General features: G+C 40.6%; 2 protein-coding genes across 2 annotated transcripts; one reads left to right on the top strand and one right to left on the bottom strand.

Annotated features, from left to right (window-relative positions):
- Window positions 1–12,281, bottom strand: LOC111577920 (sodium-dependent lysophosphatidylcholine symporter 1-B-like). Its single transcript, XM_023284448.3, has 14 exons — window positions 12,053–12,281; window positions 10,401–10,529; window positions 9,775–9,899; window positions 7,580–7,703; window positions 7,411–7,489; window positions 7,170–7,321; window positions 6,976–7,066; window positions 5,282–5,400; window positions 5,075–5,158; window positions 3,066–3,149; window positions 2,834–2,946; window positions 2,591–2,734; window positions 2,195–2,371; window positions 1–1,950 (listed from the first exon to the last, which is right to left on the bottom strand). Exons 1-14 carry the CDS (start codon window positions 12,134–12,136, stop codon window positions 1,896–1,898), a joined length of 1,560 nt encoding a protein of 519 aa, XP_023140216.2. The 5' UTR covers window positions 12,137–12,281; the 3' UTR covers window positions 1–1,895.
- A 7,017-nt stretch (window positions 12,282–19,298) lies between these two features.
- On the top strand, window positions 19,299–21,923 carry si:ch211-67f13.7 (uncharacterized protein LOC565426 homolog). Its single transcript, XM_023284640.2, has 8 exons — window positions 19,299–19,827; window positions 19,906–20,018; window positions 20,109–20,215; window positions 20,330–20,504; window positions 20,590–20,704; window positions 20,779–20,858; window positions 20,945–21,033; window positions 21,159–21,923. The coding sequence occupies exons 1-8, from the start codon at window positions 19,348–19,350 to the stop codon at window positions 21,839–21,841; spliced, it is 1,842 nt and encodes a 613-aa protein (XP_023140408.2). The 5' UTR covers window positions 19,299–19,347; the 3' UTR covers window positions 21,842–21,923.
- Window positions 21,924–22,080: the final 157 nt, after the last annotated feature.

The following is a 22,080-nucleotide window of genomic DNA, read 5'->3' as shown; positions in this document are numbered from 1 at the left end:
TTTTGTTTTCTTTATCTTGACAAACTTTATTCATAGACTTAAAATGACAAATTTACAGCACATGGATTTCTCTCTTCACTGATTTAAATATTGCTAATCATGGTCAGAGTCAGAAAAACGTATTTACACTTCATACAAACAGCAGCATAGAAACACCAAGGAGGCCCAGGAGAGATGCAATGTGCTTGATTCTGTTCATTCAGTGCAACTTCAGAAATATATTAAGATTTCTTGTTGAAATCCACAAAAAAAAGGTCATTTGAGGTGACTTCAAGTCATCTAAAGTGAGAACAAATTCCTCCCACATAACTTAAAATTAAAAAACAAAATCTGCATTTAGGCTGCTGTTTTTGTAAGTCACAATTCTGCAAAGGCATCTTCTTAATGACATTACAACAAGGACAACAAAAAATATATCCCCATTTTGATGTTCTCGGTTTTTCCACGACTCATAAATCACTTCATAAAGTCACAACAATAATCATTCAGTCGTTGTTAATAAATTATTATACACATATGCTTCCATAAGAAAGCTGATATCCCTTAGTTTCTTTAAATAAATAGTTAAATAAAGCATTTTTCCCCTCCTGAGGAGTGAGAACATGCCCGATGAAATGACTTCATACTGGAGTTGACTTTGCTGTAAAAGCACATTCAGAAATGTCTATTGAACCTGGTGGAGATCGGCTGAATCGTTAAAGCAGAAGAAGGTGGAACGTGTAACATTTTTCAGCAGCACAAAAAAACAAAACTAAATCCTTTGAGTTCGCCAGAAAAACTCAGTCGCAACTAATCAGATGTGTCTGTAAGGCAGTGATTCAGATACTGTACATTATATTCTTTAGCAAGATGCCGTTTCCCCTTCAGGATATTCAAGTACACTTCAAGTTTTTGCTTTTATGAAACGTTCTATAGGAAAGCAAAAAGTAGAAATTGTAGCAAAGCTCCGTAAAACTCCGATTAGTGGAATAGTGCCGTCATGCCCTTCATTAATAAGGGCTCATACTGTACATTTCCTCCAGAGCAGCCTCTGAACAGGACGCCTAACAGCTAAAACATAGTAAACATCACAGGTAGCATCACACTCCAATCTGCACGAGTGTTGGTCAGATCTTGTAAACCAGTAAATAAATATGTCAAGAATGATACCGCAAATCTCTCAATGCCAACGCATTTCTAAATGGGCTCTGAGGATGTAGTATAGGCATAGAGTGATAACAAGGATGAATACTATTGTCCCTAGAAGGCATGAAGGAGCTGCTCACAGCTGGAGATGTAAAACAGAAACTGAAAGCTCCAGGAACGTGTCAGTAAACTTTACATCTTTGGAAGAAAAGAGACTTCTCTTTGTTGAGTGAAAGTCAAACCAGAGTCCATTTGTTTACAGGAGCTGTAGCTGCTGAAGGCAAACAAAGATGTGTGTGTGTGAGATATGATTAAATAATGAAGCGGTCCGATACTTCTGTCCATTTCAGTCGTACGTTAAAACTGACACAGATCTCCTGCTGCATTACAGCTAAACAGGGAGAGAAAATCACTGGAAAAAGACAGAGTATGTAGAGAAGAAATGAACCTGGGACTCTGGCTTTCGACTGACAAAAAGACACACTGTGGATTTGTGTGTTGTGGTTGCTTTTTAGTTTTTGTAAATGGAATTCAACTGCGACACAGCCGGAGAAGGACAACAGAAAATACTCCTCACACGAGTCGACAGCGGCCTGCCACTAGAGGGAGACGTAAACCCGTGTGAGCCACTGGAGGGAGCCTGTTGAAAAGCTGATGATGCTTCAGTAGTGGTCTGCAGTCCCTCCTGTGTTAGTCCAGATAACCGGTGGTCCCTCAACAGCCTGTGCAAACACGCAAAGCAGCGATGGTGGATGGCTCGTCCTCTGCTGCTACATGCTACTCCCAAGTTCTGAGCTTTCGGACTCGGAGTCTGCTTCAGAGTCCCTGTTTAAAGGACGGGAGAACAGCCAAGAGTCACACACAAAGAACACATGGCAACACTGGGGGAAAAACAGTTTTTGTTAAGATTTTGAATTTAGCTCAGGTTTACAGAACAGAGCTGAATTTCGCTCCTTACTTTGCAACAGGTCCTGTTGCAAAGTAACGGTTGTCCAACCTTCTTGTTTGGTCATCGTGGACAAAGTTAAAAACTTGTGTGTCAACAGCACGCATTTCACGCTTCACTTACAACATTTGCTGCAGCAGTTTTCGATTGCCCTGCCTCCTCTCCTCATCGATGGGGTAAGTCTTCAGTATCAACAGTCCCACGGCAATCAGAAACACGGGCACAGGAGACACCAGCACCTTCAGGGTTAAACTGACAGCCTCGGGTTGTACACAGTCCCCGGTCATGTAGCCGGCAAATCTGCGAAAAAATGCAGATCAAGGGAGAAAAGTTGAGCTGATGTGAATACAGTTTGGCAAAATGCTCAGTTGAGGGATTATGTGATTGTTGACCACATGATCGCCAGACAAATGAGCTTTAAAGAGGTAATCTCATATACGAGGTAGAGAATTAAAACAATTTCTGACAAAATGACAATATATATGAACAATAATAACAAAAATAGACAAGTAAACGTACTTTAAACTGAGGGTGGAGACACCCAGAGACACTCCAGAGGCAAACTTGATGAAGAACACATAGAAGGAGTAAAAGAGGGCTTCATGACCATGGATATCTGGATTTTTAACTTTGAAGTCATCCACTACGTCAGGAAGCATTGACCTGGACAAAAAAAAAAAAAACAACATTTAGAAGAAAATTTAAACAACCCACGTCTGCATATGGAACCAGGATGGGTTCTGTGGATAAGCTCCGGCTTACCAAGGGAGGAGGAACGCTGCAGCCACACTCACACCTGCTGCCACTGAGACCAAGTAAGAAATGACCAGGTTGCTCTTAATACAGACGATCAGGATCATGAAAGGTACCGCCCACTGTTGAAAGACACAGAAAGATGTTAGTACTTATTTAAAATAACATCCTCTTTGGGGTGAGGTCTCAGATGGAGCCATTTTCTGCCTTGGTGTACAAAAACCAAACATCTACTACTAACCGAGATGCCAAAGTAAACTGCTTTCTTCTTCCCAAACCGGGTCAGAAACCAATGCCACCATGGGATAGTGAGGGTCCCAGAAAGCTGGAAAAAATGACAAAGGTTTATCAGTATTATTACTCCATTAAATATCATCATGGAAGCACACATGCGATGGGTGCAAACAAATGGTGACGCAGTTATATTAGTTTTATCATGGCAGAGAGAATGCTAAGTTATTTGTTCATGATCAGATGTTACAATTTCTTGTTACACTGAGGTAACAACTGTACCATCAGTGCAAAGGATAAACAAGTTGTAGCTGTGCTGGAGACCAAACATGCATTTGAGGGAAGTTAGAAACACCGCTATCGCTTAGTTTGCCCACTAGAGACAGGGATGACTTTTCAACTGGAAAACATCCCACTGAATGCACAAGTTTTTCAAAATTAAAATAACTAACATGAAGTGAACTCAAGTTTTATTACAGGTGTATGTCTTTAAACACTCATTCTTTCTTTAGATTTCAAGTCTCTATGTCGGTGGCACAATGATAAATCCGGCACTGTTACACAGGCAAAAGCTGGAGATGTTGAGTAAGTGATTTTGTAACTGGAAATGTCTTTCATTTACTGCTACATGCACACAGACTGCATCCTTGAGGCCTCTCAAGCACTGCTTCAGTGAAGAAGAGCCCTTTATATCAATCTGTGTTCAAAACAGCCAGAAGGTAGAGACAGTAAATTCTTAAAGCTGATTATGTTTTTCGAATCTAAATTTTACAGACACAAACATGTATCTGTAGTCTCACTCACTGTCACAGAATAGAATAGAATAGAATAGAATAGAATAGAATTCCTATGTGGGAGAAAACCTTGTAACCATCATCGGAGACACTCAAACGTTGTCCTCGACATTTTTGGTATTTGATTCTGGTGGAGCTCAAAAGCATAAAACCAGAATTCACCCAGGTAATGAAAGCAGCTTTTCCTTGTGGGTTTTAGCTTCAGTACGACAAATCCTGTGTTGTATATGGTCTTATATAACTATGTTTTCTTACTATGGTAGAAAAAAATGCTGATGTATTGTACAAAACACTCTTTAATGTCAAGTATGTTTTAATGAGACTGATTTCTTTGTAATATAAGACCTTTTTCCATTAAAAACAAGTGTAGAAATCATAAGCTAACAAAAATGTTAGCAACGTTTCCTCAATGGACGTTACTTGCATAATAAGTTAACATGAATTTGTAGCATTTAACATGAATCAAAGGAGTGATGTGAAATATTTTTTCTTAAAATAAACATATTCTCTAGTTAAATCAGTAAAAAGTCTAACTGGGCTTCATTAAGGATTGTGGGAAAAGTGGGAAGAATAAAGTGACCACTGAAGGGGGTCAAAGGACGACGTGACAATATGCTCTTTTTAACTCAACCCTGCAGGGGGTAGACAGCCTCTGACCTCGAGGCCAACTGTGATCAACCAGTGTTAAATGGCCACGCAAGAACAAACAGTCAATTCAATGAAGAAGAACGAGAAAATGCAAACTTCAGCTGTGGGCAAATTCTGTGCAAAATGCTTTCTCTCTCCTCCCACCTCCAAATATGACACATGGTGTCCAAAAACGCTTCCACTCCCAAACGGAGGGAAGTTCACCGGAGCAGAAAGCAGTGAGAGGAGGACGGAAAGGAGGACACAACCAGTAGCAGCAGTTCCCATGGTGGCAGGGAAGGGTTGCCCAGGCAACAAAAGCTCCACTGTGTGCCCATCTCTCTCCCTTGATCTCCTGCGGACGTAGAGCGAGCATGTAGGAGACAGGTTCCCAGGAGCCCAAACAACACCTCCTCTCACCCTGAAAATCTGCCCTTTCAGCCTCAGTGCCGTGCATCTCCTCGTGTGAGGGACGGCCTCAGAGCAACAGCTGAAAACTGTTTACTCTGTGCTGCGGACTGCACTGGCGTCCTCTAAATCCCATCCTCATCAGGGCTTTTACAAGAAGAGCCCTTCAGCGGAAAATAGAAACACTCACCATGATGACCAGGAGAATATTCTGGAAGTGCTTCCTGTGGCCGAGAGCGTAGGTGATGAAGAGGGCAAAGTTCCCCTCCAGTAGCTGTAACAGACAAAATGAAGAGTCATTTTAAAGCTAAAGACACAAAAGATACATTATTCTTTAAAATATGACTAGTACAGAAATAACTGCAGCATCCTAACTGACACAAACAATGAGACACACCATGAAGGCCAGCGAGGTGAAGAGGAAGCCGATGACCAGTTTAACGTACGGTCCGTGAGTCATGATCACCCAGAGGCTCTGACGGAAGGTGAGCGGCTCTGACTTCTTCCTCCCGCTCTCTGGAATCCAACATTGAAGAGAAGAGAACAAAGACAGGACAGCTGTAAGGAATCTAAAGCACTGTAACGTAGCCTGGCCAGAATAGTCAAGGAAGGTGGTAGGCAGACAGACTCAGCAGACTTCTTGAGTGCCAAAGAGGTGCAGATTTTATTTTACAGTGTTTCTCCATTAATGTGAAAATAAAAGTTACAAAACAATACGAAAGAATTTACAAAGAAAAATAATTTCAACAATAATCTCGTAGCTACTCAACAAAAAAAAAACCTCACATTGTGGCAGCACAGCCTCACCTCTCTCTCAAGTTCTCACCCACTTTGTCACAAGCACAAAAACACCCTTCATGATAAGAGATAAAATTATTATTATTCGTCTAATCTGTATCTTGCAGAGAAATTTAGTCAGAATGTGGCCTCCACATTTTTTGCTTCCGATGTGTTTTTTTGATGAGAGGTTCAAATGCAATCCTGAAATCAGAGGTGGCGAAAAATCTTGGTTTGTTAAGGCCACAGTGTATCTCAGTTCTTGCATTCTGAGTGCTAAAGAAGTCATGATGAATAGTTATCACTAAATTTAAGGATGTTTTAGGCTTTTCAACAAGGTAACAGTGTTCTGAACTTAGAGAACTAACAAAGCATTTAAGAACAAGCATGATAACGTTTTAAAGACAAGAAAAGCACTCAGAGAGCATCTGCCAAGGATGCTCGGTCGTCGTATCATTTCTGACGGCTGAAATCTTGAAAAAACTTGTGGCAGAAATCACGGCACCATAGAATGTGGCCATTTAATATAGATGTACCCACAAACAAAATGACCTTGCACGGAGCACAGGCGTATGTTCTGCATGTGTACGTTATGTACAGATACTGAACTGTGTGACCTAAATATGTACCAGGTGGCAGGAATTGATGGGACATGGAAACACCCCCACAATTTAATCAATTGTTCCTTGTATCATTTCCTGACGGATAAGTCCTGATAAGTCTGCAGTGGTGGATTTGTAGTAGGATCACAGTCATGTGATCGTCAGCAGGCAGCTGACAGAGTTCACTTGTTGTCATAGTTACAGTGACGCTGTGCCACTATCTCACAATGATATAGAAGTCTTTAACAAATCTGTGGATCCAGACTATAAGCCGCATCACTGCCAAAATCTAATCAGTTGGTCCTTGTGTCATTTCTGATCTTCCCTGAAAATTTCATCCAAATCCGTTAGTCTGTTTTTGAGCAATGTTGCTGACAGACAGACAGACAGACAACTGTACGCCAAACGTCACATAACTGCACCGCGTTCCTTGGCAGAGTAACTATAGTGTATTATTCCAGTAACACAACTACCAACATTTGCACTTGCAGAGTCAAACTTTTTTTAATCTTTTCTGGTTTTTCATTGACCACAGCAGAACTGGACTGAGTCTATCAGGTATCAGGAAAATGCACTTTTTTGTTTGTAAAGATCTTTGATTCAGTTTGACTTGAGCCTAAATTTAGTGTCTTGAGTCAACGCTTCTGCTTCAACATTATAAATATATCCTCCTTACAAAAAGAACTTTTCTTGTCATCTTTGTGAGTGTTACCTTTTCGTTCCTTCACACCCAGAAACAAGATCACGGCACACAAGACGTAGATGATGCAGATGACCCCTGAAGCAACCAAGTAAGCTTTTTTCTAAGAACAGAAAAGAGTATTAAATTAGCCCAACACTCATGTGAATGTTGCATGAAATAGCTGTGAATGTCATCATTTATCAGACAGCCTGCAGGAGACTCACTGTCTCATCCAGTGAAGCTCTGGTTACGTTGACTCTGGATGAGTTTGTGCTGTTCACATGTTCAGTCTCATCGGGACAGTTGGAGACGCCGCCTACTATCTGGCCCTGGATTGCGGTTCCCAGCACTGTGCCCAACACCTCCACCATCATACCTGAAAGCAGCACAGGTGTGGAGCGTGAGAGCATGAATGGAAACACGCATGTAAAGCCATTTTAAAATCACGCAGGAGGGCTGACGTACGATAGGCAGTGGCAGAATCTCGCTCTTTCTGGTCGGTACTGATGAACATGGTGAGGGCTGAATATGGGACATGGAAGCACTGCAAAAACATTCACACAGTTAGACAGAGTGTCCTCAGAGGAAACCAAGAGGAACAGAGCATTGATGTGTGTCAACATGAGGTACTAACCGTCTGCATTGACTGGAAGAGGCAGTAAAAGATCAGGTACCAGACCACCTTCCCTTCCTCAAATGGAGGCACGTACCAGATGAGGAAGTAAGTCAGCACCGCGAACGGAGTTGACAGAAGGATCCTGGGGGGAAAAGAGTGAGAGAACTGTTTAGGAGAGAGCCTGATATGAACCAAACAAGGGTTTTTTTCTTCTAACTTGTGTTTCATTCTGTGCATTAGACAGAGTCCCACTGTTTTCCTGCTGTGTTTAAGAGCGTGTTTGAATTCGGTCCACTGTTACAGTAGCACAACCCTCCTTTTCATTTTTCCTCCCTTGCAGTCACTTCTTGTCTGCTCTGTCCCAGCTGCTTTGTGTATAATCCCCCTAATCCTGCCTTGTTGGAGCTCGTGTGTGGAGAAAGGGCTCAGTTGGGGCAGCATAAGGAGGCGAGGGTGGGCCGGCCCAATGGCGAGGCCGCTCTGGCCCACCTCGCTCTCACCCCACTCGGCAGCCTTTTCCTCAGCTTTGTACGTCCTCCAGCTGACCTCGGTGCCAAAACCTCCGTCAGGGAAGCTGGGGACATTTCAGAACCTTTTTTTCCCAAACTAGCAACAAAGTGGGTAAAACTCAAAGTGTTTTTTGTGCCAAAGGGAAACCACGTGTCTCTTAATCGCATTAACACACCCGAAAAAAGTTGTTTTGAGGACAATCATTCACGCAGAGTGCTTTCTAAAAACTATTTTCTAGCTCAAACAAATAACTGGGTAGCTTCTAGATTAAAAGAGGGCAGCTGTTGGCCTAAAGTCAATGTCTTGCATCCAGGACGTCCTGCAGAAGCAATAAAAACCGATTCTCACTAAACATAGAGGGATGTTTCCTCATTTGATGCGACACTTCTGCATCCACATATGGTGAAATGAAACCCCTCCTCGCACGTGGCGAATAAGAAAGAGCTCCCGATTTGCTCTGATGTCTGCATGAATTCAGGTTAGTGAGAGCTAATTTATCTGGAAATAGAGCTCCGGCTGTGACCATTTAACACACCGACTGAACACAGACCGCAGTGTCTTTATTTGCCACAGTGCGTGCTGAGGAGGACAAGTGAGAAGATAAAATGAAAGACATCTCTTCTCTGATGGACGGTGGTGTCACGTACATGTTGCCTTTTTTAACAATGACCTCTGTTATTGCCTTTTTGACCCAAGATAACCTTTCTGTGCTTCTGCAAAGAAAACCATCCTCCAAATCTAACACACATGCACACAAAGAGGGACACACCCCTATTGGTTTGAAGCTGATGGTGTGTTGTGGGTTGGACCAATCGCAGCACAAGCCGGCAACTTCCCCTCCCCCCCATTTTCACACACACTTCAACATATGACGTGGAGCTCGTGCACGGTAGCTGGTATTTTTGACTTCCCACTGGCCTCTAGATATCACTTGAGTGACAATATGTGGGAAGAAGGCCTGTAAAAATATTTAGTTCCGCTTCTCTGCAAATTATATCACGGCCTGCAGTGACGGTTTGTGAGCAACACGATCGCATTTCATCCTGCCAGCAGAATGTCAAGGTCACCTTCCTTCACAAGCTGCTTCCTTCATGAGCTCAACTGGATACATTTGGTTACGCAAAGAGAAGCATTTGAATTTTACAGTTCAACAGTCTGAACTTTCTCCCTTTACTTTTAATGCTTTGTGCAAAGTTGATAAAATAAATCATTCATCGCTGCTTGTCACAGTTGTGGGGAGATAAAGCAAAACCCAGCTTTTGGCAAGAAGTGAAGATGCATTTGTCCAGCTGCCAGCTGTGCCACAAGGCAGACCGACATTCACATGTAGCTGGAATTTACATGTGCAACGCAGCAGTATGCCGACAGAAGCATGGGTGGGATACTAAACATCTTCCTACGAAATGCAAAGTTCCTCTCATACCTATTTAGGTACAAGCTCTTCCTACTGTTCCACTAAATGCCACACAGAGATGAGTCGTTTTACTGGATGCTTCTGCTGCTGACTTGCACTGCGTTTTCTACACATTAATACAGGCACATTGCATTCTTACAGTCGTACCATTTTTTTTATTCCTTCAAGCTTGTTGCCATGGTTACTGCTAACGTCTCATGGGCTGCCTTTTTGCCAGTACATTAGACTCACATTTCTCCTGTAGCTCAACACATTTCACTAAACATCTTAGTTGCTCTGTGACACCTACCAGGGCATCATGCGGCCGATGCCGGTCCATCTACTCCGGCTCACCAGGAAACCCACCGTTGGGTCTGTGACGGCATCCCAGGCCCGGCCCACAAACAGGATGATGGAGGCATAAAAGGGGTCCAGCTAGAGAGGGGACATGGAAAAAAAAGACTTGAGACCAAAACACAGAGGATGCCAAATACTACCTCATATGGAGAAAGGCTCAGAGGAGCCATGACACCAGTGAGGTTATGGAGACATTTTCAGGGTTTGAGTACAACAGCAGCCAAACACACAAGTGTGTAATTTCTTTATGAACAAAGTAGCATTCAGAGTCGCTACAATGATCTCATCCACTGAGCTGAACGGCCTTTGTTTAGGTTCCTACTGTGTGCAGAGGAAAAGTCTAATTTGCTGATTGAGTAACAAAGCAAAGCGGTAGGAGTCCAGGCTAATGCGCTTGACCGACTACTGCAGGATGGAGGCTGTTAAAGCGATGAGGCTCCATGGAGTGAACACAAACTTTGACCTTGAAGCTAATCACTGTGTGTTTGTGCGGCTGCATTTCAAGATCAGCGAATGTCGCTAAAAAAAAAAGCACAATTTCACTTATGTAGCATCATTCTCCTCTGTCTTCTGAGTCACCTGTGCCACATCGAGCAGGTAGATCTGGAGGAAGAAGCCCAGAGCGCTGCCTGTGATCTGGTATGGAGCTCCGCCAAATGCATAGCACACTTTACTGCACACAGACAGACGATTTCTCTGGTTCTTTGGCTGGAAGACAAGAGGGGAAGGGGAAGAAGAGGTGCATAATGACGTTAAGTTGGCTTTAAAGCGATTTGTGCGTCTCACTGTAAACACTGAAGCGCTCATATTCTGTAGGGAGCTGTAAATTAAGGTAAAGTGATGTGGGCAGTGGTGCACCACATGATCATTATCTACACCCCTCTCTCTCTGTTAATCCCTGTTTTCTGCTCAAATACCCTCAACCATGCCTGAGTCTGACTCTTGGGGAAAAAGCTGATACAGTATTACAACCTGCAGGAACGCCATGTGAGCCGGCGAGGTTACTCTAGTTCACTCTAACTGCATCACCACATCACAGCAGCTCAGCTATTGGCTCTCTGGCAGTAGTGTGTTAGGGGCAGTGTGACTTTTTCGCGTTGTAGCCAGCAGTCTGCCATTGGCCGATCACCTGTGAGAGCGTGGTGATGTCAGCGAGGGGGTGCTTGTGGGCGCTGATTCACAACCACAGCTGACTCAAATTCAGAATCGCCTCTGCTGAGAGGAAATTGTCACCTTAAAACAAATCCGGGATAGTGTCTCCCGCTAGATCCCTCAGCTCGCCATCGCCAGGCTGGGAAAGTAAAAATAAAACTGAAGCTAAATATAGAGAGGCAGCGTGTGGGTAACCTTTAATGACTTTTGTAGAAGGCACCCACAGAATCCATGAGAGTTTAACAGGACTGGACAACTTCTGAATTCTGAATACAAAGGAAATATCTCAGGGCGGCATAGATCCATCAGTCCAAACCCAATTACATTCAGTTTTAGTTCAAATTAGTTTGAATTCTCACCTTACAGACACTGGATCTAGTGAATCTTAGGCAACTGGAATGATCAATCATGATAGTTGCAGCTCCAGAGAGGTATTTTCTTTCATTCACTCCCCTTGAGACAAGTCTAATGTCCATAAGTACCTTTGCCAAGCTTGGATTTAAATCTGCTATGTGATCACAGAGCAGATAGAAGGTATTACAGGCTGTAGATGTTGCCATACTTTCCCATGTGAAACACCAACACTGATGAGTTATCTGGAAGCTGTGAGACACACACAGTGGTCACTTTGATTTTTTAAAGGATGAAAGCCTTGTTTAACTCTCTATACAACCATCCCATTGCCAATGTCATTACCACAGACTGTTCATGGTCGTTAACAAAGAGCCAGTCGTGCCTGATGGGAGTCTGAAGCTCCACGTCACACATCTGTCAGCTACAGCTGAGCACACTGAGCAGCTTAAAAAGTCACAATGTTAAAACAGCAACTTTGACTGAGATGAGGTTCCTGGCAATGTCCTCCGCACAAACGAGCCCGAGGACAGATGGACAGAACGGGGTGAAATCCGAATTCAAAGCGAGCGTTTGAAAGGAAGTCCTGACCACAAATTTAACCGGCGTTAGTTTGAATCTAGGCGCCTTTTACGCACCAGAATGAGACAGAGATGGTGCAGAAATCCTCCTCATTTGAACAACCACACAATTAATTTAAAAAGAGGTGAAATCTTTCAAGCGCTTACCTTTGCCGGTTTGATCTCAGTGTTTAAAGGTTTGACTGACAGTAAAGTCGCCGAGTACTGCTCCGCGCCCTCTCCTCGTGCCATTGCGCTTCAAGACGACGAAGTGCTTCTTCTGGTTTTATTCTTTTTTTTTTAGCGTTAGAAGAAAAATCCTCCTCATAGCATCATCGTGTGAAGCTCGGCGTGGGTCTGTCTCAAGGCTCTCGTGCTCTCTGCTGCCATCTCATTCATTCTACTATATGTCTACGTCATCAAGACTGTGACGTGACCATCGCATGTTCACGACGTCCACTTCCAGTGCTGAGGGGGATCCGCATGCATGAGCCCAGGAAAAGGCAACAAATCACAGAACAGGACACTAAATATCACGTTTAGGGGATGGAAATCGTGTCGACAAGTGATATACAGATAAATAATTACATGTAGACCTTTTCAGAGGAACTTCAACCAAATAGGTATCATTCTGACACTTTCACAGATGTTTATTTATGTATTTGTTTGTTTGTTACTGTTGAAGAAAGTCTACATTTTCTTCAGTCCATAAACGCAGCACGGCAGGACAACGTAACGTCCGCAGCTGTTCTGTTTTACATTTTTGACAACAGAGATTATTGTGATTATAAATGTGAAATGCAACTCAGCAATAAATAGAGAAAGAAAGAAAAATACAAAACAACAAAATATCTCTTGACACACACATAAACGGTGCAATTATAGTTGCTATTGTTAAATACACACGTGAATGAGGATGAATGAGGTTTAAAAGAGAATTACTTTTAATTACATTTAACAAAATGTAGCATAAAACAGAATTAAAATAATAAAAATCTATAATAAAACGAATTAATCCAATTAATCAAGTTGAATAAATGATTTAACTTGCACTTATTGTTCCCTTAATTGTCTAAGGTAAATTTATATAAATTGCCATAACTAATTTGAAATGAGTTGAATAAACTCAATAAAATCAATTAAGGCTTTCAATTTAAAAAATCAAATTAATGAATTGAACTAAAATGGTAATAACTCAAATAATTCATTTAAATTTAAATTAGACAATTATATTAATTGCATTAAATTAATATTAGTTTAATTCAGTGAATTGAGTCAAAACATAGAAAACAATGATACTACAAAATATTTAACTTTGTAATAAATTTTAAAAAACCAAAACATTTCATTAAAAAAAAATCATGACGGACACACTTTCATTTTCCTCTAATGAAAGTGCGTCAGGTGATTTAGCTTAATAAGTTGAGAGAGATTAAAATTAATGTAGATGTACGTTACCATTCAAAAGTTTGGGGTCACCCAGGCAATTTCATGTTTCCCATCAAAACTCACACTTTTATTCATGCGCTAACATAATTGCAAAAGGGTTTTCTAATCATCAGTTAGCCTTTCAACATGATTAGCTAACAATGTACCATTAGAACGCAGGAGTGATGGTTGCTGGAAATGAGCTTCTGTCCTCCTATGTAGATATTCCATTAAAATCAGCCATTTCCAGCTAATTAATTACCTGAAATGGTTTTCCAGCAGTCTTGAAGGAGTTCCCAGAGATGCTGAGCACTTGCTGGCCCTTTGGCCTTCGCTCTGCAGCCATCTCATCCCAAACCATCTCGACTGCATTTAGGTATAAAATAGACTAAATCAAATGGTACATATTTTAAAGTAAACTAAAAGAAAATCAAAGTTGTTGGTTTCTACATGAACATTTCCTGTTATTGGATGGTTTATAGTGGACAGAGATGACAGGCAAAAAATATTTAGACACTGTATCTCATCCAAATAATGGTCAACACTGACTAAAAATAGTCTAATTTTTATAAATACACTGTAAGAGATCACGGTTTACTTTGACAACTACATGGCAAAAAAGTATGTTTTGCTCTTAACTTCTAACCTGTAGATGACATTACTGCTGTAAAACCCTCTCTGCTAATGTAACATAAGCAGTGTCAGTATTAGAGCCAAAATAGGTGTCAGTGGCATCAGTAGTTGTAGGACACTCACCTTACATTCCCTTTCACACCACCCAAACATGGTATCAAACACATCATTTATTGTTTAATCATCAGGGAATAAGATTTGTTAAGCTGGCAGAAAACATATTACGACACGACCCCTTTTTAAAAAATCTGTTGTACTGTTAATGGTCAACTATGGGTGAAGAAACATTTTAGAAATCCATCATTTACTTTTTAAAATAGTTTTATAGCTTTCTAAAACTTATCAGTTAGTTTTAGTGTGTGCTTCACTGAAACTCGATGTAATCTTTCTGTTTTCACTTTCAGTTCTGCAGTGCTACAAACAGGTCAAACTGCAAAGTTAAATAGGACAGTTTACGGTGAAGCGGCATTTATTTTTCAATACTAGACTTAAGCTTGTGAATGTTAGGCCCTGTTTACACCTGGTATTGATACGTGTCTTCAGTGATCAGTATGTCAGTTCACACCAAGTCTCACAGAGCCAGATTCTGGTGTACCCAGACCATTCTGCAGCACAGAAGGATCTGTCTTTACCTCACTACCATTCTGCCACAGGAGAAAAACACTCTGGCTTGTGTGGGCCTGTATAAACCAATCACATCCGGTTAGTCAGACTAGTTCATACTCAGCATTAGGATGTGTCTCATCATGCATCACGAGTCAACACTTGAGATCAGATCTCACTTTACTGGAGGAACATGTGCATCATTTTTTAATTGCAAAGACCAAATGTGTTGTTATTTTTAAACTGGAAGGAGGCAGTAATGCATTTCCAGTTTGTAGTTGGCTGGAAATTTTAAGAAAATAGAAAAAATTACCTTGGTGCCCGTTGTTAAGGATTCCTGTTGGCACACAAATGAGTATATACATCACCACTAAGTTAAGTGGGTTAATTAGGAATTCAGTCTGGACAGCGTGTTGCAAAATCCTGTAATACTACTGCCTTGAAAAACATAGATGACTTGCATCTTGTAGCATTTCACTCACCTTTGTTTTCTTCTGCTGTAAAATGAGATGATTTTCATACTGTCGCTGTTATTGAGTTTACACACTCAGTCTTATGACCTTGTGACTATTTACTCTATGATTTTATTTGTTTGTGGCCACTTCTATATATGACTCATCAGGCTTTTTGTTTCCAAAATAAATACGCACAATTACATGTCATTGTCTATATTAGAGTACACATCAAAAAGAAAGAGAAGTTTAAATCTGATGCCACGTCTTAGCTGGAAAGCTGTGAGAAGATATGATTACTAAGTACTTAGACACAAGTCAACACTTGTATCAACTTGAAACAGAAAGCCTAGCTGACCAAAAAAGTCTATAAAAGTCCAGACAAGGGGAAATCCAGAAGTGTTGCTAACAATATTAAGGCTTTTCAACAAAATAGTAATAGGAATATTATATGAATAATAAGAAAATAAATAATGGCCTCTTCTTTGCTGTGTGTTCGTGTGTGTGTGTGTGACTGGTTTGAAAGTTGCTGCAGATCTACTTATATCTCGATCTGGTTTTTCCCCTCACTGTATGTTGACCCAGATGGAGGGAAACAAAGCCCACATGGTTCGTTTGCTGAGAGTCTATGGAACTTAGCTGGTCTTATGACATGCAATAACCTCAAGCATCTTAATCCGGCAGATTTGCTTCCAGCAAAGGTGGAAGTGCCAAGAAAATTTAAATCACTTTATGTAAATGACTTATTATGGGGTTCTTTCACCTTAAAAGTTCCCCTGCTGCCTTTAAATCTAAGTTAAATGCATTTCAGATTAATTAACTCAAAGGTTTCTTATGAGTTGTGAAAGTGTAAAATCTATAGCTGAGCCAAATTACCTGAGCTTCAAGACTTCAATAAACTCACGTTGAATCAATTAGTTACACAGAAAATGGTTAAATACAGACTTTCTTTCCTTCTACATTCTCAGTTTAAACAGTTTCTTCATGTAACATTGAGAACTTACAGCCTCAAAGGTCTAAACTATGATAAATAATTAAGTCTATAGTGACAGAATTTTATACCTTTGTCATGGTTAGAATTGTTTGGATTATTATGAGAAGTAAAAACCAAGACTTAATTTAATATTTTTTTAAAAACAGAGCAAGTTTCCACCATTTCTGTTTTCTTAAACCACAGCAAACAAGTGTCTCCAAGGAGTTTTAACTCTCTGACAGTGCATCCCTGAACATCTGCTGTATGCTAGTTTTGGTTCCAATGAACTTAATTTAATGAGTTGAATGAACGTTCAGTTTTTTGTTCATTCAGCTCATCATTTTAAAATGCCTCAAGTTATAAAATGAGTGTTTTTAAGTTCTAAAGTGTTCTGAATTTTTTTTTAAAAAGATATTTTAAGTTTCTCTTAATATTAGCAAAACTTGTATATTTACATTAAATAACCTAAAGAAAAGCTGATTTACCTAACTTAATTTGTGATGCTTTGCAGTGTACTGTTCCTCCTTATATTTTGACTAAAGTTAGTTTTTGTTTTGATGACGAAGTAATAACTTATCTTGTAAATTTTAATATTCATTCATAGCAGAATACAAGTTCTATCTATTAAATAAATGGAACTTTATCAACTTTTGCAATTAACATGCCATTTTTCCCCAATTAAAACCCTCAATACCTTAAACTTCCACTTACAAACATAAATTTCAAGAAAGTCATAAATTGACGAAAGTCATTTCTATAACATTAGCATGGATTAGCAACCCTGCTGCTGTGATTAGAGGAGGGTTAGCAAACAACAATAATATACAATAATAAAACAATAATAATAAAAATGATACCACTGATGTGTAAGCTGAGCCAATCAAGCCTATAATAGTTTATTACCTATTATTGATGAATATGTAGCAGAAAATTGTAAAAGAAATTTTTTTTTGAAATTCTTCAAACACTTTGAATCTGAAATATCCTCCGATTCTGGAATGACCCATTAGCATTTTCTCAATAAGTGTGTGATGCAGTGTCTATCTTCTAGCAAAAGATTCATGGACTTTAAATTCTTTAAATGCGAGCAAAAAAATACCCCAAAACAGGAAGACACTCGGTATCACTCATAGAGTTTTGTTCACAGTTTACTTGAAGATCATTTGCAGGTCCTTCAACACCTAAACAAGGTTTTTGACATGGATGTGGAAGAACAGTACTTTCCAGCTTTATCTGAGTATCAGAATGTTGTCTGTTCAAGGCTCCTCAGAAACAGACGTGGGAGCAGTTTCACTTTTTATATCAATCTTTTCTTCACCACAACCGAGCTTCTAGAAGTCAACAACCTTTGTTATCCACGTCTACAGTTTGTGGGAAAGAACATTACAGAGAGAATTCTGCTGACAGTTCATGGCGTTATTCACATTCAGGACATTAATGAGCAGCTGTTGTGTTTTGGCAAATCAAGATGTGTCTTTTTTCCCCCACTGTAAACTCTGAATTTGCAAAGTGGTAACATTAGAGTTGGTTCCTGGTGGGCACACGATGAATGGTTTCATTGCACAGTTGAGTTAACCTTAGCTTCCAGAAAATGAAATACTCATGTAAAACAATGGTATGTCAAATCTGAACTTAATTACAGCAGGTGAATGAAAATTTTTACAGCATTCGGTACAGGCACATAAAGAAAATGAAGTCTGCAGCCCAAAACTTTCATCATGGCGCCATCTACTGGACAGTACTGCACACCAGAAACTGCAAACCTGTGGGACTAGAATAGCTGAATGGGCAAAAGTCTAAATAACTGGTGATGCCAATGCTTATGAATCATGAGATTCATTATTTAGACCAGCCATTCTTTTAGCTCATGACCATTTAAAGTAACACAATGACTAATTTATATCTATTTTTGGTTTGTACATTAGTTGGAAGCAGTCCGGTCAAAGTGATGGTTGCTTCAAACATGGCCTTATTTTAGTACTTTTCAGGCTTGAGGAAGAAAATCTGCCTTCTGGTTCATCACAAATAAAGCACAGAGTTAATAAAAATCTGAAAACAAAAACATTATTAGATTTTTGGCACATAATCCTGATATTGTTAATCACCTTTGTGCCCCTCAAATTTATCAATCAAAACTCCACTTTGGAAGCCATTTACTTTAACTCTGCTTCTCCTTTAGACTTGGAGTCTTTGTATTTACAGTACCAGTACAACCATCAGTTAAAGTCAATTAGTTTATCTTTTCATCAAGGTACAATCTTCTCAGCATCAGTACTACTTTGTGTATATATATTACAGTTTTTCTCAGTTGCTTTGGTACATTTCTCAGATCGGAACTGAAATTCTCAAAACTACTTTTTCAATCTTCACATCAGTGTCACTTGTGCACATCAAAAAAGCAGTTTGTCATTTCTTTGAACAAGTTGCAAATGCTTTAGTACATCCATGCAAATGATTCTGTACAATTCTCTGCTGTTTCCTACATTATCAACTGCTTATGTCATGTTGATCAAAATGTATTATAATGGATCTCTGTTGAATAATCTTACCCTCCATTTCCATGAGACGTTTTTTCTAAATCTGTCCTGAATTGGTAAATTGCTCCCAGGTGAAAAGACGCAAGAGAAGATATTCGTGATGTGGATGAGAATTTGTGGCCCAACAGACAGGAACGTCAGGAGGTGTAGGAAGACTACACTGTAATTCCTACAACACTGCATGTACAGTTTTCAGTCAGGAAATTGTCCGAAGTTCACATTTCTACTTTTTGTTTTTTCTTTGTGCTATGCAGCGCTGTTTTCCTTTCTGTAATGATGTGATCTGTCAACAAATTACAATACAAACAGTAAAAGTGTAAATATGAATCTTGTCCAGTCTCTTGCAATCAATCTTCCACATACACTAAGGTGTAACTTACAATTTACAGTAACTGTCATCAAAACTTTAGCCATAGTTTACATCAGAACATCCCTCCAGAGTACACTGTTATAATGACAACATGACTAAGCAATTTGACTGTTTTATCCACACAATGACACAAAGACTTTTCATTCTGATGGCACTGACATGTTCATTGACAGATACTTACTTCTGCGAGATGAACTAAGGCTTTTGAGCAAGAGACTGGCTTTTGCAGGTAATCCATGGTGTTTTGCTCTTAATGGAGTGCATATATCAAAACGATGTTACCAGAACCACTCGTTTAAACGAAACTATCCAAAGAAAACAGCTACATTAACCAAATAAACGAAAATGAACTTCTCCTATTTGACAGCATGCTGCCAATTTGTCGCCACTAATTGACTCCAGCTGTGACGGTGGTGCTTTTACGCGCGGATTGAAAGAGAAAGATAGAAGGATAGAAGTCAGTTGCGATGAAAACAAAGTGGCATCTCTTTGTTTTGTGGAGTGTTTTATCACTTGGCATCCTTAGAGCTGCAGCAGACACGTATGAATATCCATTCAGAAGAAGGAAAAGGGTTTTCAAACTGGGCACTCCAAAATCTAAACCAATAGATCTGTTAACATTAGAAGGCAGAGAGTCCAGTCTGAGCTTACCTGCCAGCACAGCTCCGATTCCTCAACTCGGGTCACATCTGCCTTCAAAGCCAGTAACACCTCGATCTATGCGTCAGGACGCAAACATCCAGTCGGACTTCGCTTTTCTCCCAGACGTCTCGGTAACCTGCTCCACGTCGGACTTAGTAGTTCGGGTTAAACCAGCTTTCTACGGCCTAGGCGCAGACGCAGACGAGCTGAAATTAGGCAGCAGCTGCACAAGCAACGGGCTCCTCAGACCGTACGGTGACCTGCTCTTCACGTATCCACTGACAGCGTGTGATGGAGTGCGTGAGGTAAGATGTCCACGGGTGTCATTCGCCTCCAGACGCTCCCTGCAAGTTAAAATCACAGTTTCTGACTTTCCTCGACAGCTGCCACACGGTTACCTGGTCTACAAATTTGAGCTCCATTATGAGCCTTCGTCAAGGCGTTTTCCGAGCAGAGCGCACCCGATCAAAGTCGAGATTGAGTGCCGTTATCCAAGGTTAGACTTGTTTCCTTACTACTTTAATGATCTATCGTATGTGGAGACTTGATCAGCACCTAAAACCTCCCAATCCTCCATCCTACACAGGGACCATCATGTACACCAGCTGGCTGTACAGCCCACCTGGCAAACCTATGTTATGCGTAAAAGGCTGAAAGGACGTCCGACTGATTTCCAGATCAAGTTAATGGATGGTATGCTAAAAATCTAGTGTTCAGAGTCGCAGCAGCATTGATCACGATATTCGTCTTGTTTATCAAATGTTTAAATATTAAATAACTGCTATGACTCGCTCAATGGACTCTTAGATTTATGGAGCAAACCAGCCAAGTCCCACGTTTACCAGATTGGGCAAACTGTAAATTTCCAAGTTTCTGCTCCTTACCTCCCTGTTGGAGGAAAACTGTACATCAATAGCTGCTATGCAGCACCATCCAGTGACTCCAAATCATCCCTCCAATACGCCATCATAGACAACTATGGGTATGTATTGTGGACAACAAGACATTTATAATGGTTTGGTCTTGACCTTGGTGTCCGTAATGTTGGATGTCATCCATATCATTAGCTGTATGATGGACAGCAGGCGAGACCCAGGGGCCTCTCAGTTCATTTCTCGGACAAACAAAAGCCTGAGGTTGTCCTTAAAGGCCTTCCAGTTTACCGTTGACCCTGACACTGAGGTATGATTGGAGGAACTACAATTTTCTGGATTTACACAACTACATGCTGTGGCCTAATCCTGTTTCTGTTTTAGGTCAACATCCACTGCAAATTATTCGTGACATCAGAGGACCCAGGTCCTACACACAAATCCTGCACCTACAGAGGCAACAGGTGAGCACATCACAAACCAGAACAGTACATTTTAGATAGATTATTAGCTGTTTCCAGGTGGATTGACTATATCTGCATCATAACAGGTGGAAGGCTCTCACTGGCGATGACTCCATATGTGACTGCTGTGAGTCACAATGTGTGATCTCTAAACGTCGGAGAGCCATGATGGAAGGTGTGTGATGGTCTTTTGTAGCCTTCGTTGGATTTCAAAGGAAATATATGTGCTTTGATGATAAGCATCAAATCCCCAGCTGTCAGCTTTGAAAAGTGACGTTTGACATCTTTCATTTTCCATAGGCTCTGCCAGAAGTGGGCCGTTGTTGGTTTCAGATCAGCCGTACACACCAGAAGAAGGCTTTCTACCAGTCAGATCCTCTACCTTTAGCAAGGGAAAAGAAGACGAGACCGCAGAAAAACATGACATCGATGAGCTGCACAGTCACGAAAAGCTCTGGGAAAGTGAGGATGTGGTAAAGAATGATGATAGTTTAGCTGAGGAGGAGCAGCAGCTTGAAGAAAGAGGAATTACCCACGGAGAGATGAAAGAACCTGATTTAGATGAGTTAAGTTTTAGGGAGAGGGTTTTGGACAAGTGGAGTGAATCTGAATTAAGGAGCTTAAATGAGTTTGAGCAGGATGGATCAGGATATGAAGAAAAAAATCTTTCAGAGAGCAAGGTGAAGGAGAGATTTAGGGGGAAAGGTGAGATTTCTGACATGGATCAAATGATCCATCGGAGTCGGAAGGAAGGTGAAGGGCTTCATCGCTGGGTGCAGGTGGAGGAGATGTTACCATCAGAAGTCAACTTACAGAGAAAGGTTAAGCCACCTAACTCTAAAGATGGGGTAGAAAACAGGACATATACAGGCAGAGGTGAAGAGGGTGAGAGGATGATAGCTTCAGAGGTGCAGAGGAAGAATGACAGCAGCCTGGCAGATGTGGATGATGGGGAGATGACTTGGTATTTCACATGGAGGTAGTGTTTCATCAGTGAATGGAGTACTCTGCTCTAACTCTTCATAACAAAAATCTTTGATTCATTTCAATAAAAGTAGATATGAAAAAGCAGTCACCTGACTTTCTTTTGTGTCAGTGCTTGGCATAAGAAATGCAAACCCAAATTCTTTTGCTTGACTTGCCTTGTAATCATTATTCGTTTGAAAAACAGTTCCTTTCCGTGAGATTGGAATATTTGTTTTTATCTTGTAGTTGAAAAGAG

Source organism: Amphiprion ocellaris, chromosome 20 (genome assembly GCF_022539595.1).
Source record: "Amphiprion ocellaris isolate individual 3 ecotype Okinawa chromosome 20, ASM2253959v1, whole genome shotgun sequence".
Lineage (NCBI taxonomy): Eukaryota > Metazoa > Chordata > Actinopteri > Pomacentridae > Amphiprion > Amphiprion ocellaris.
This window is presented reverse-complemented; position numbering and strand designations above follow the sequence as displayed.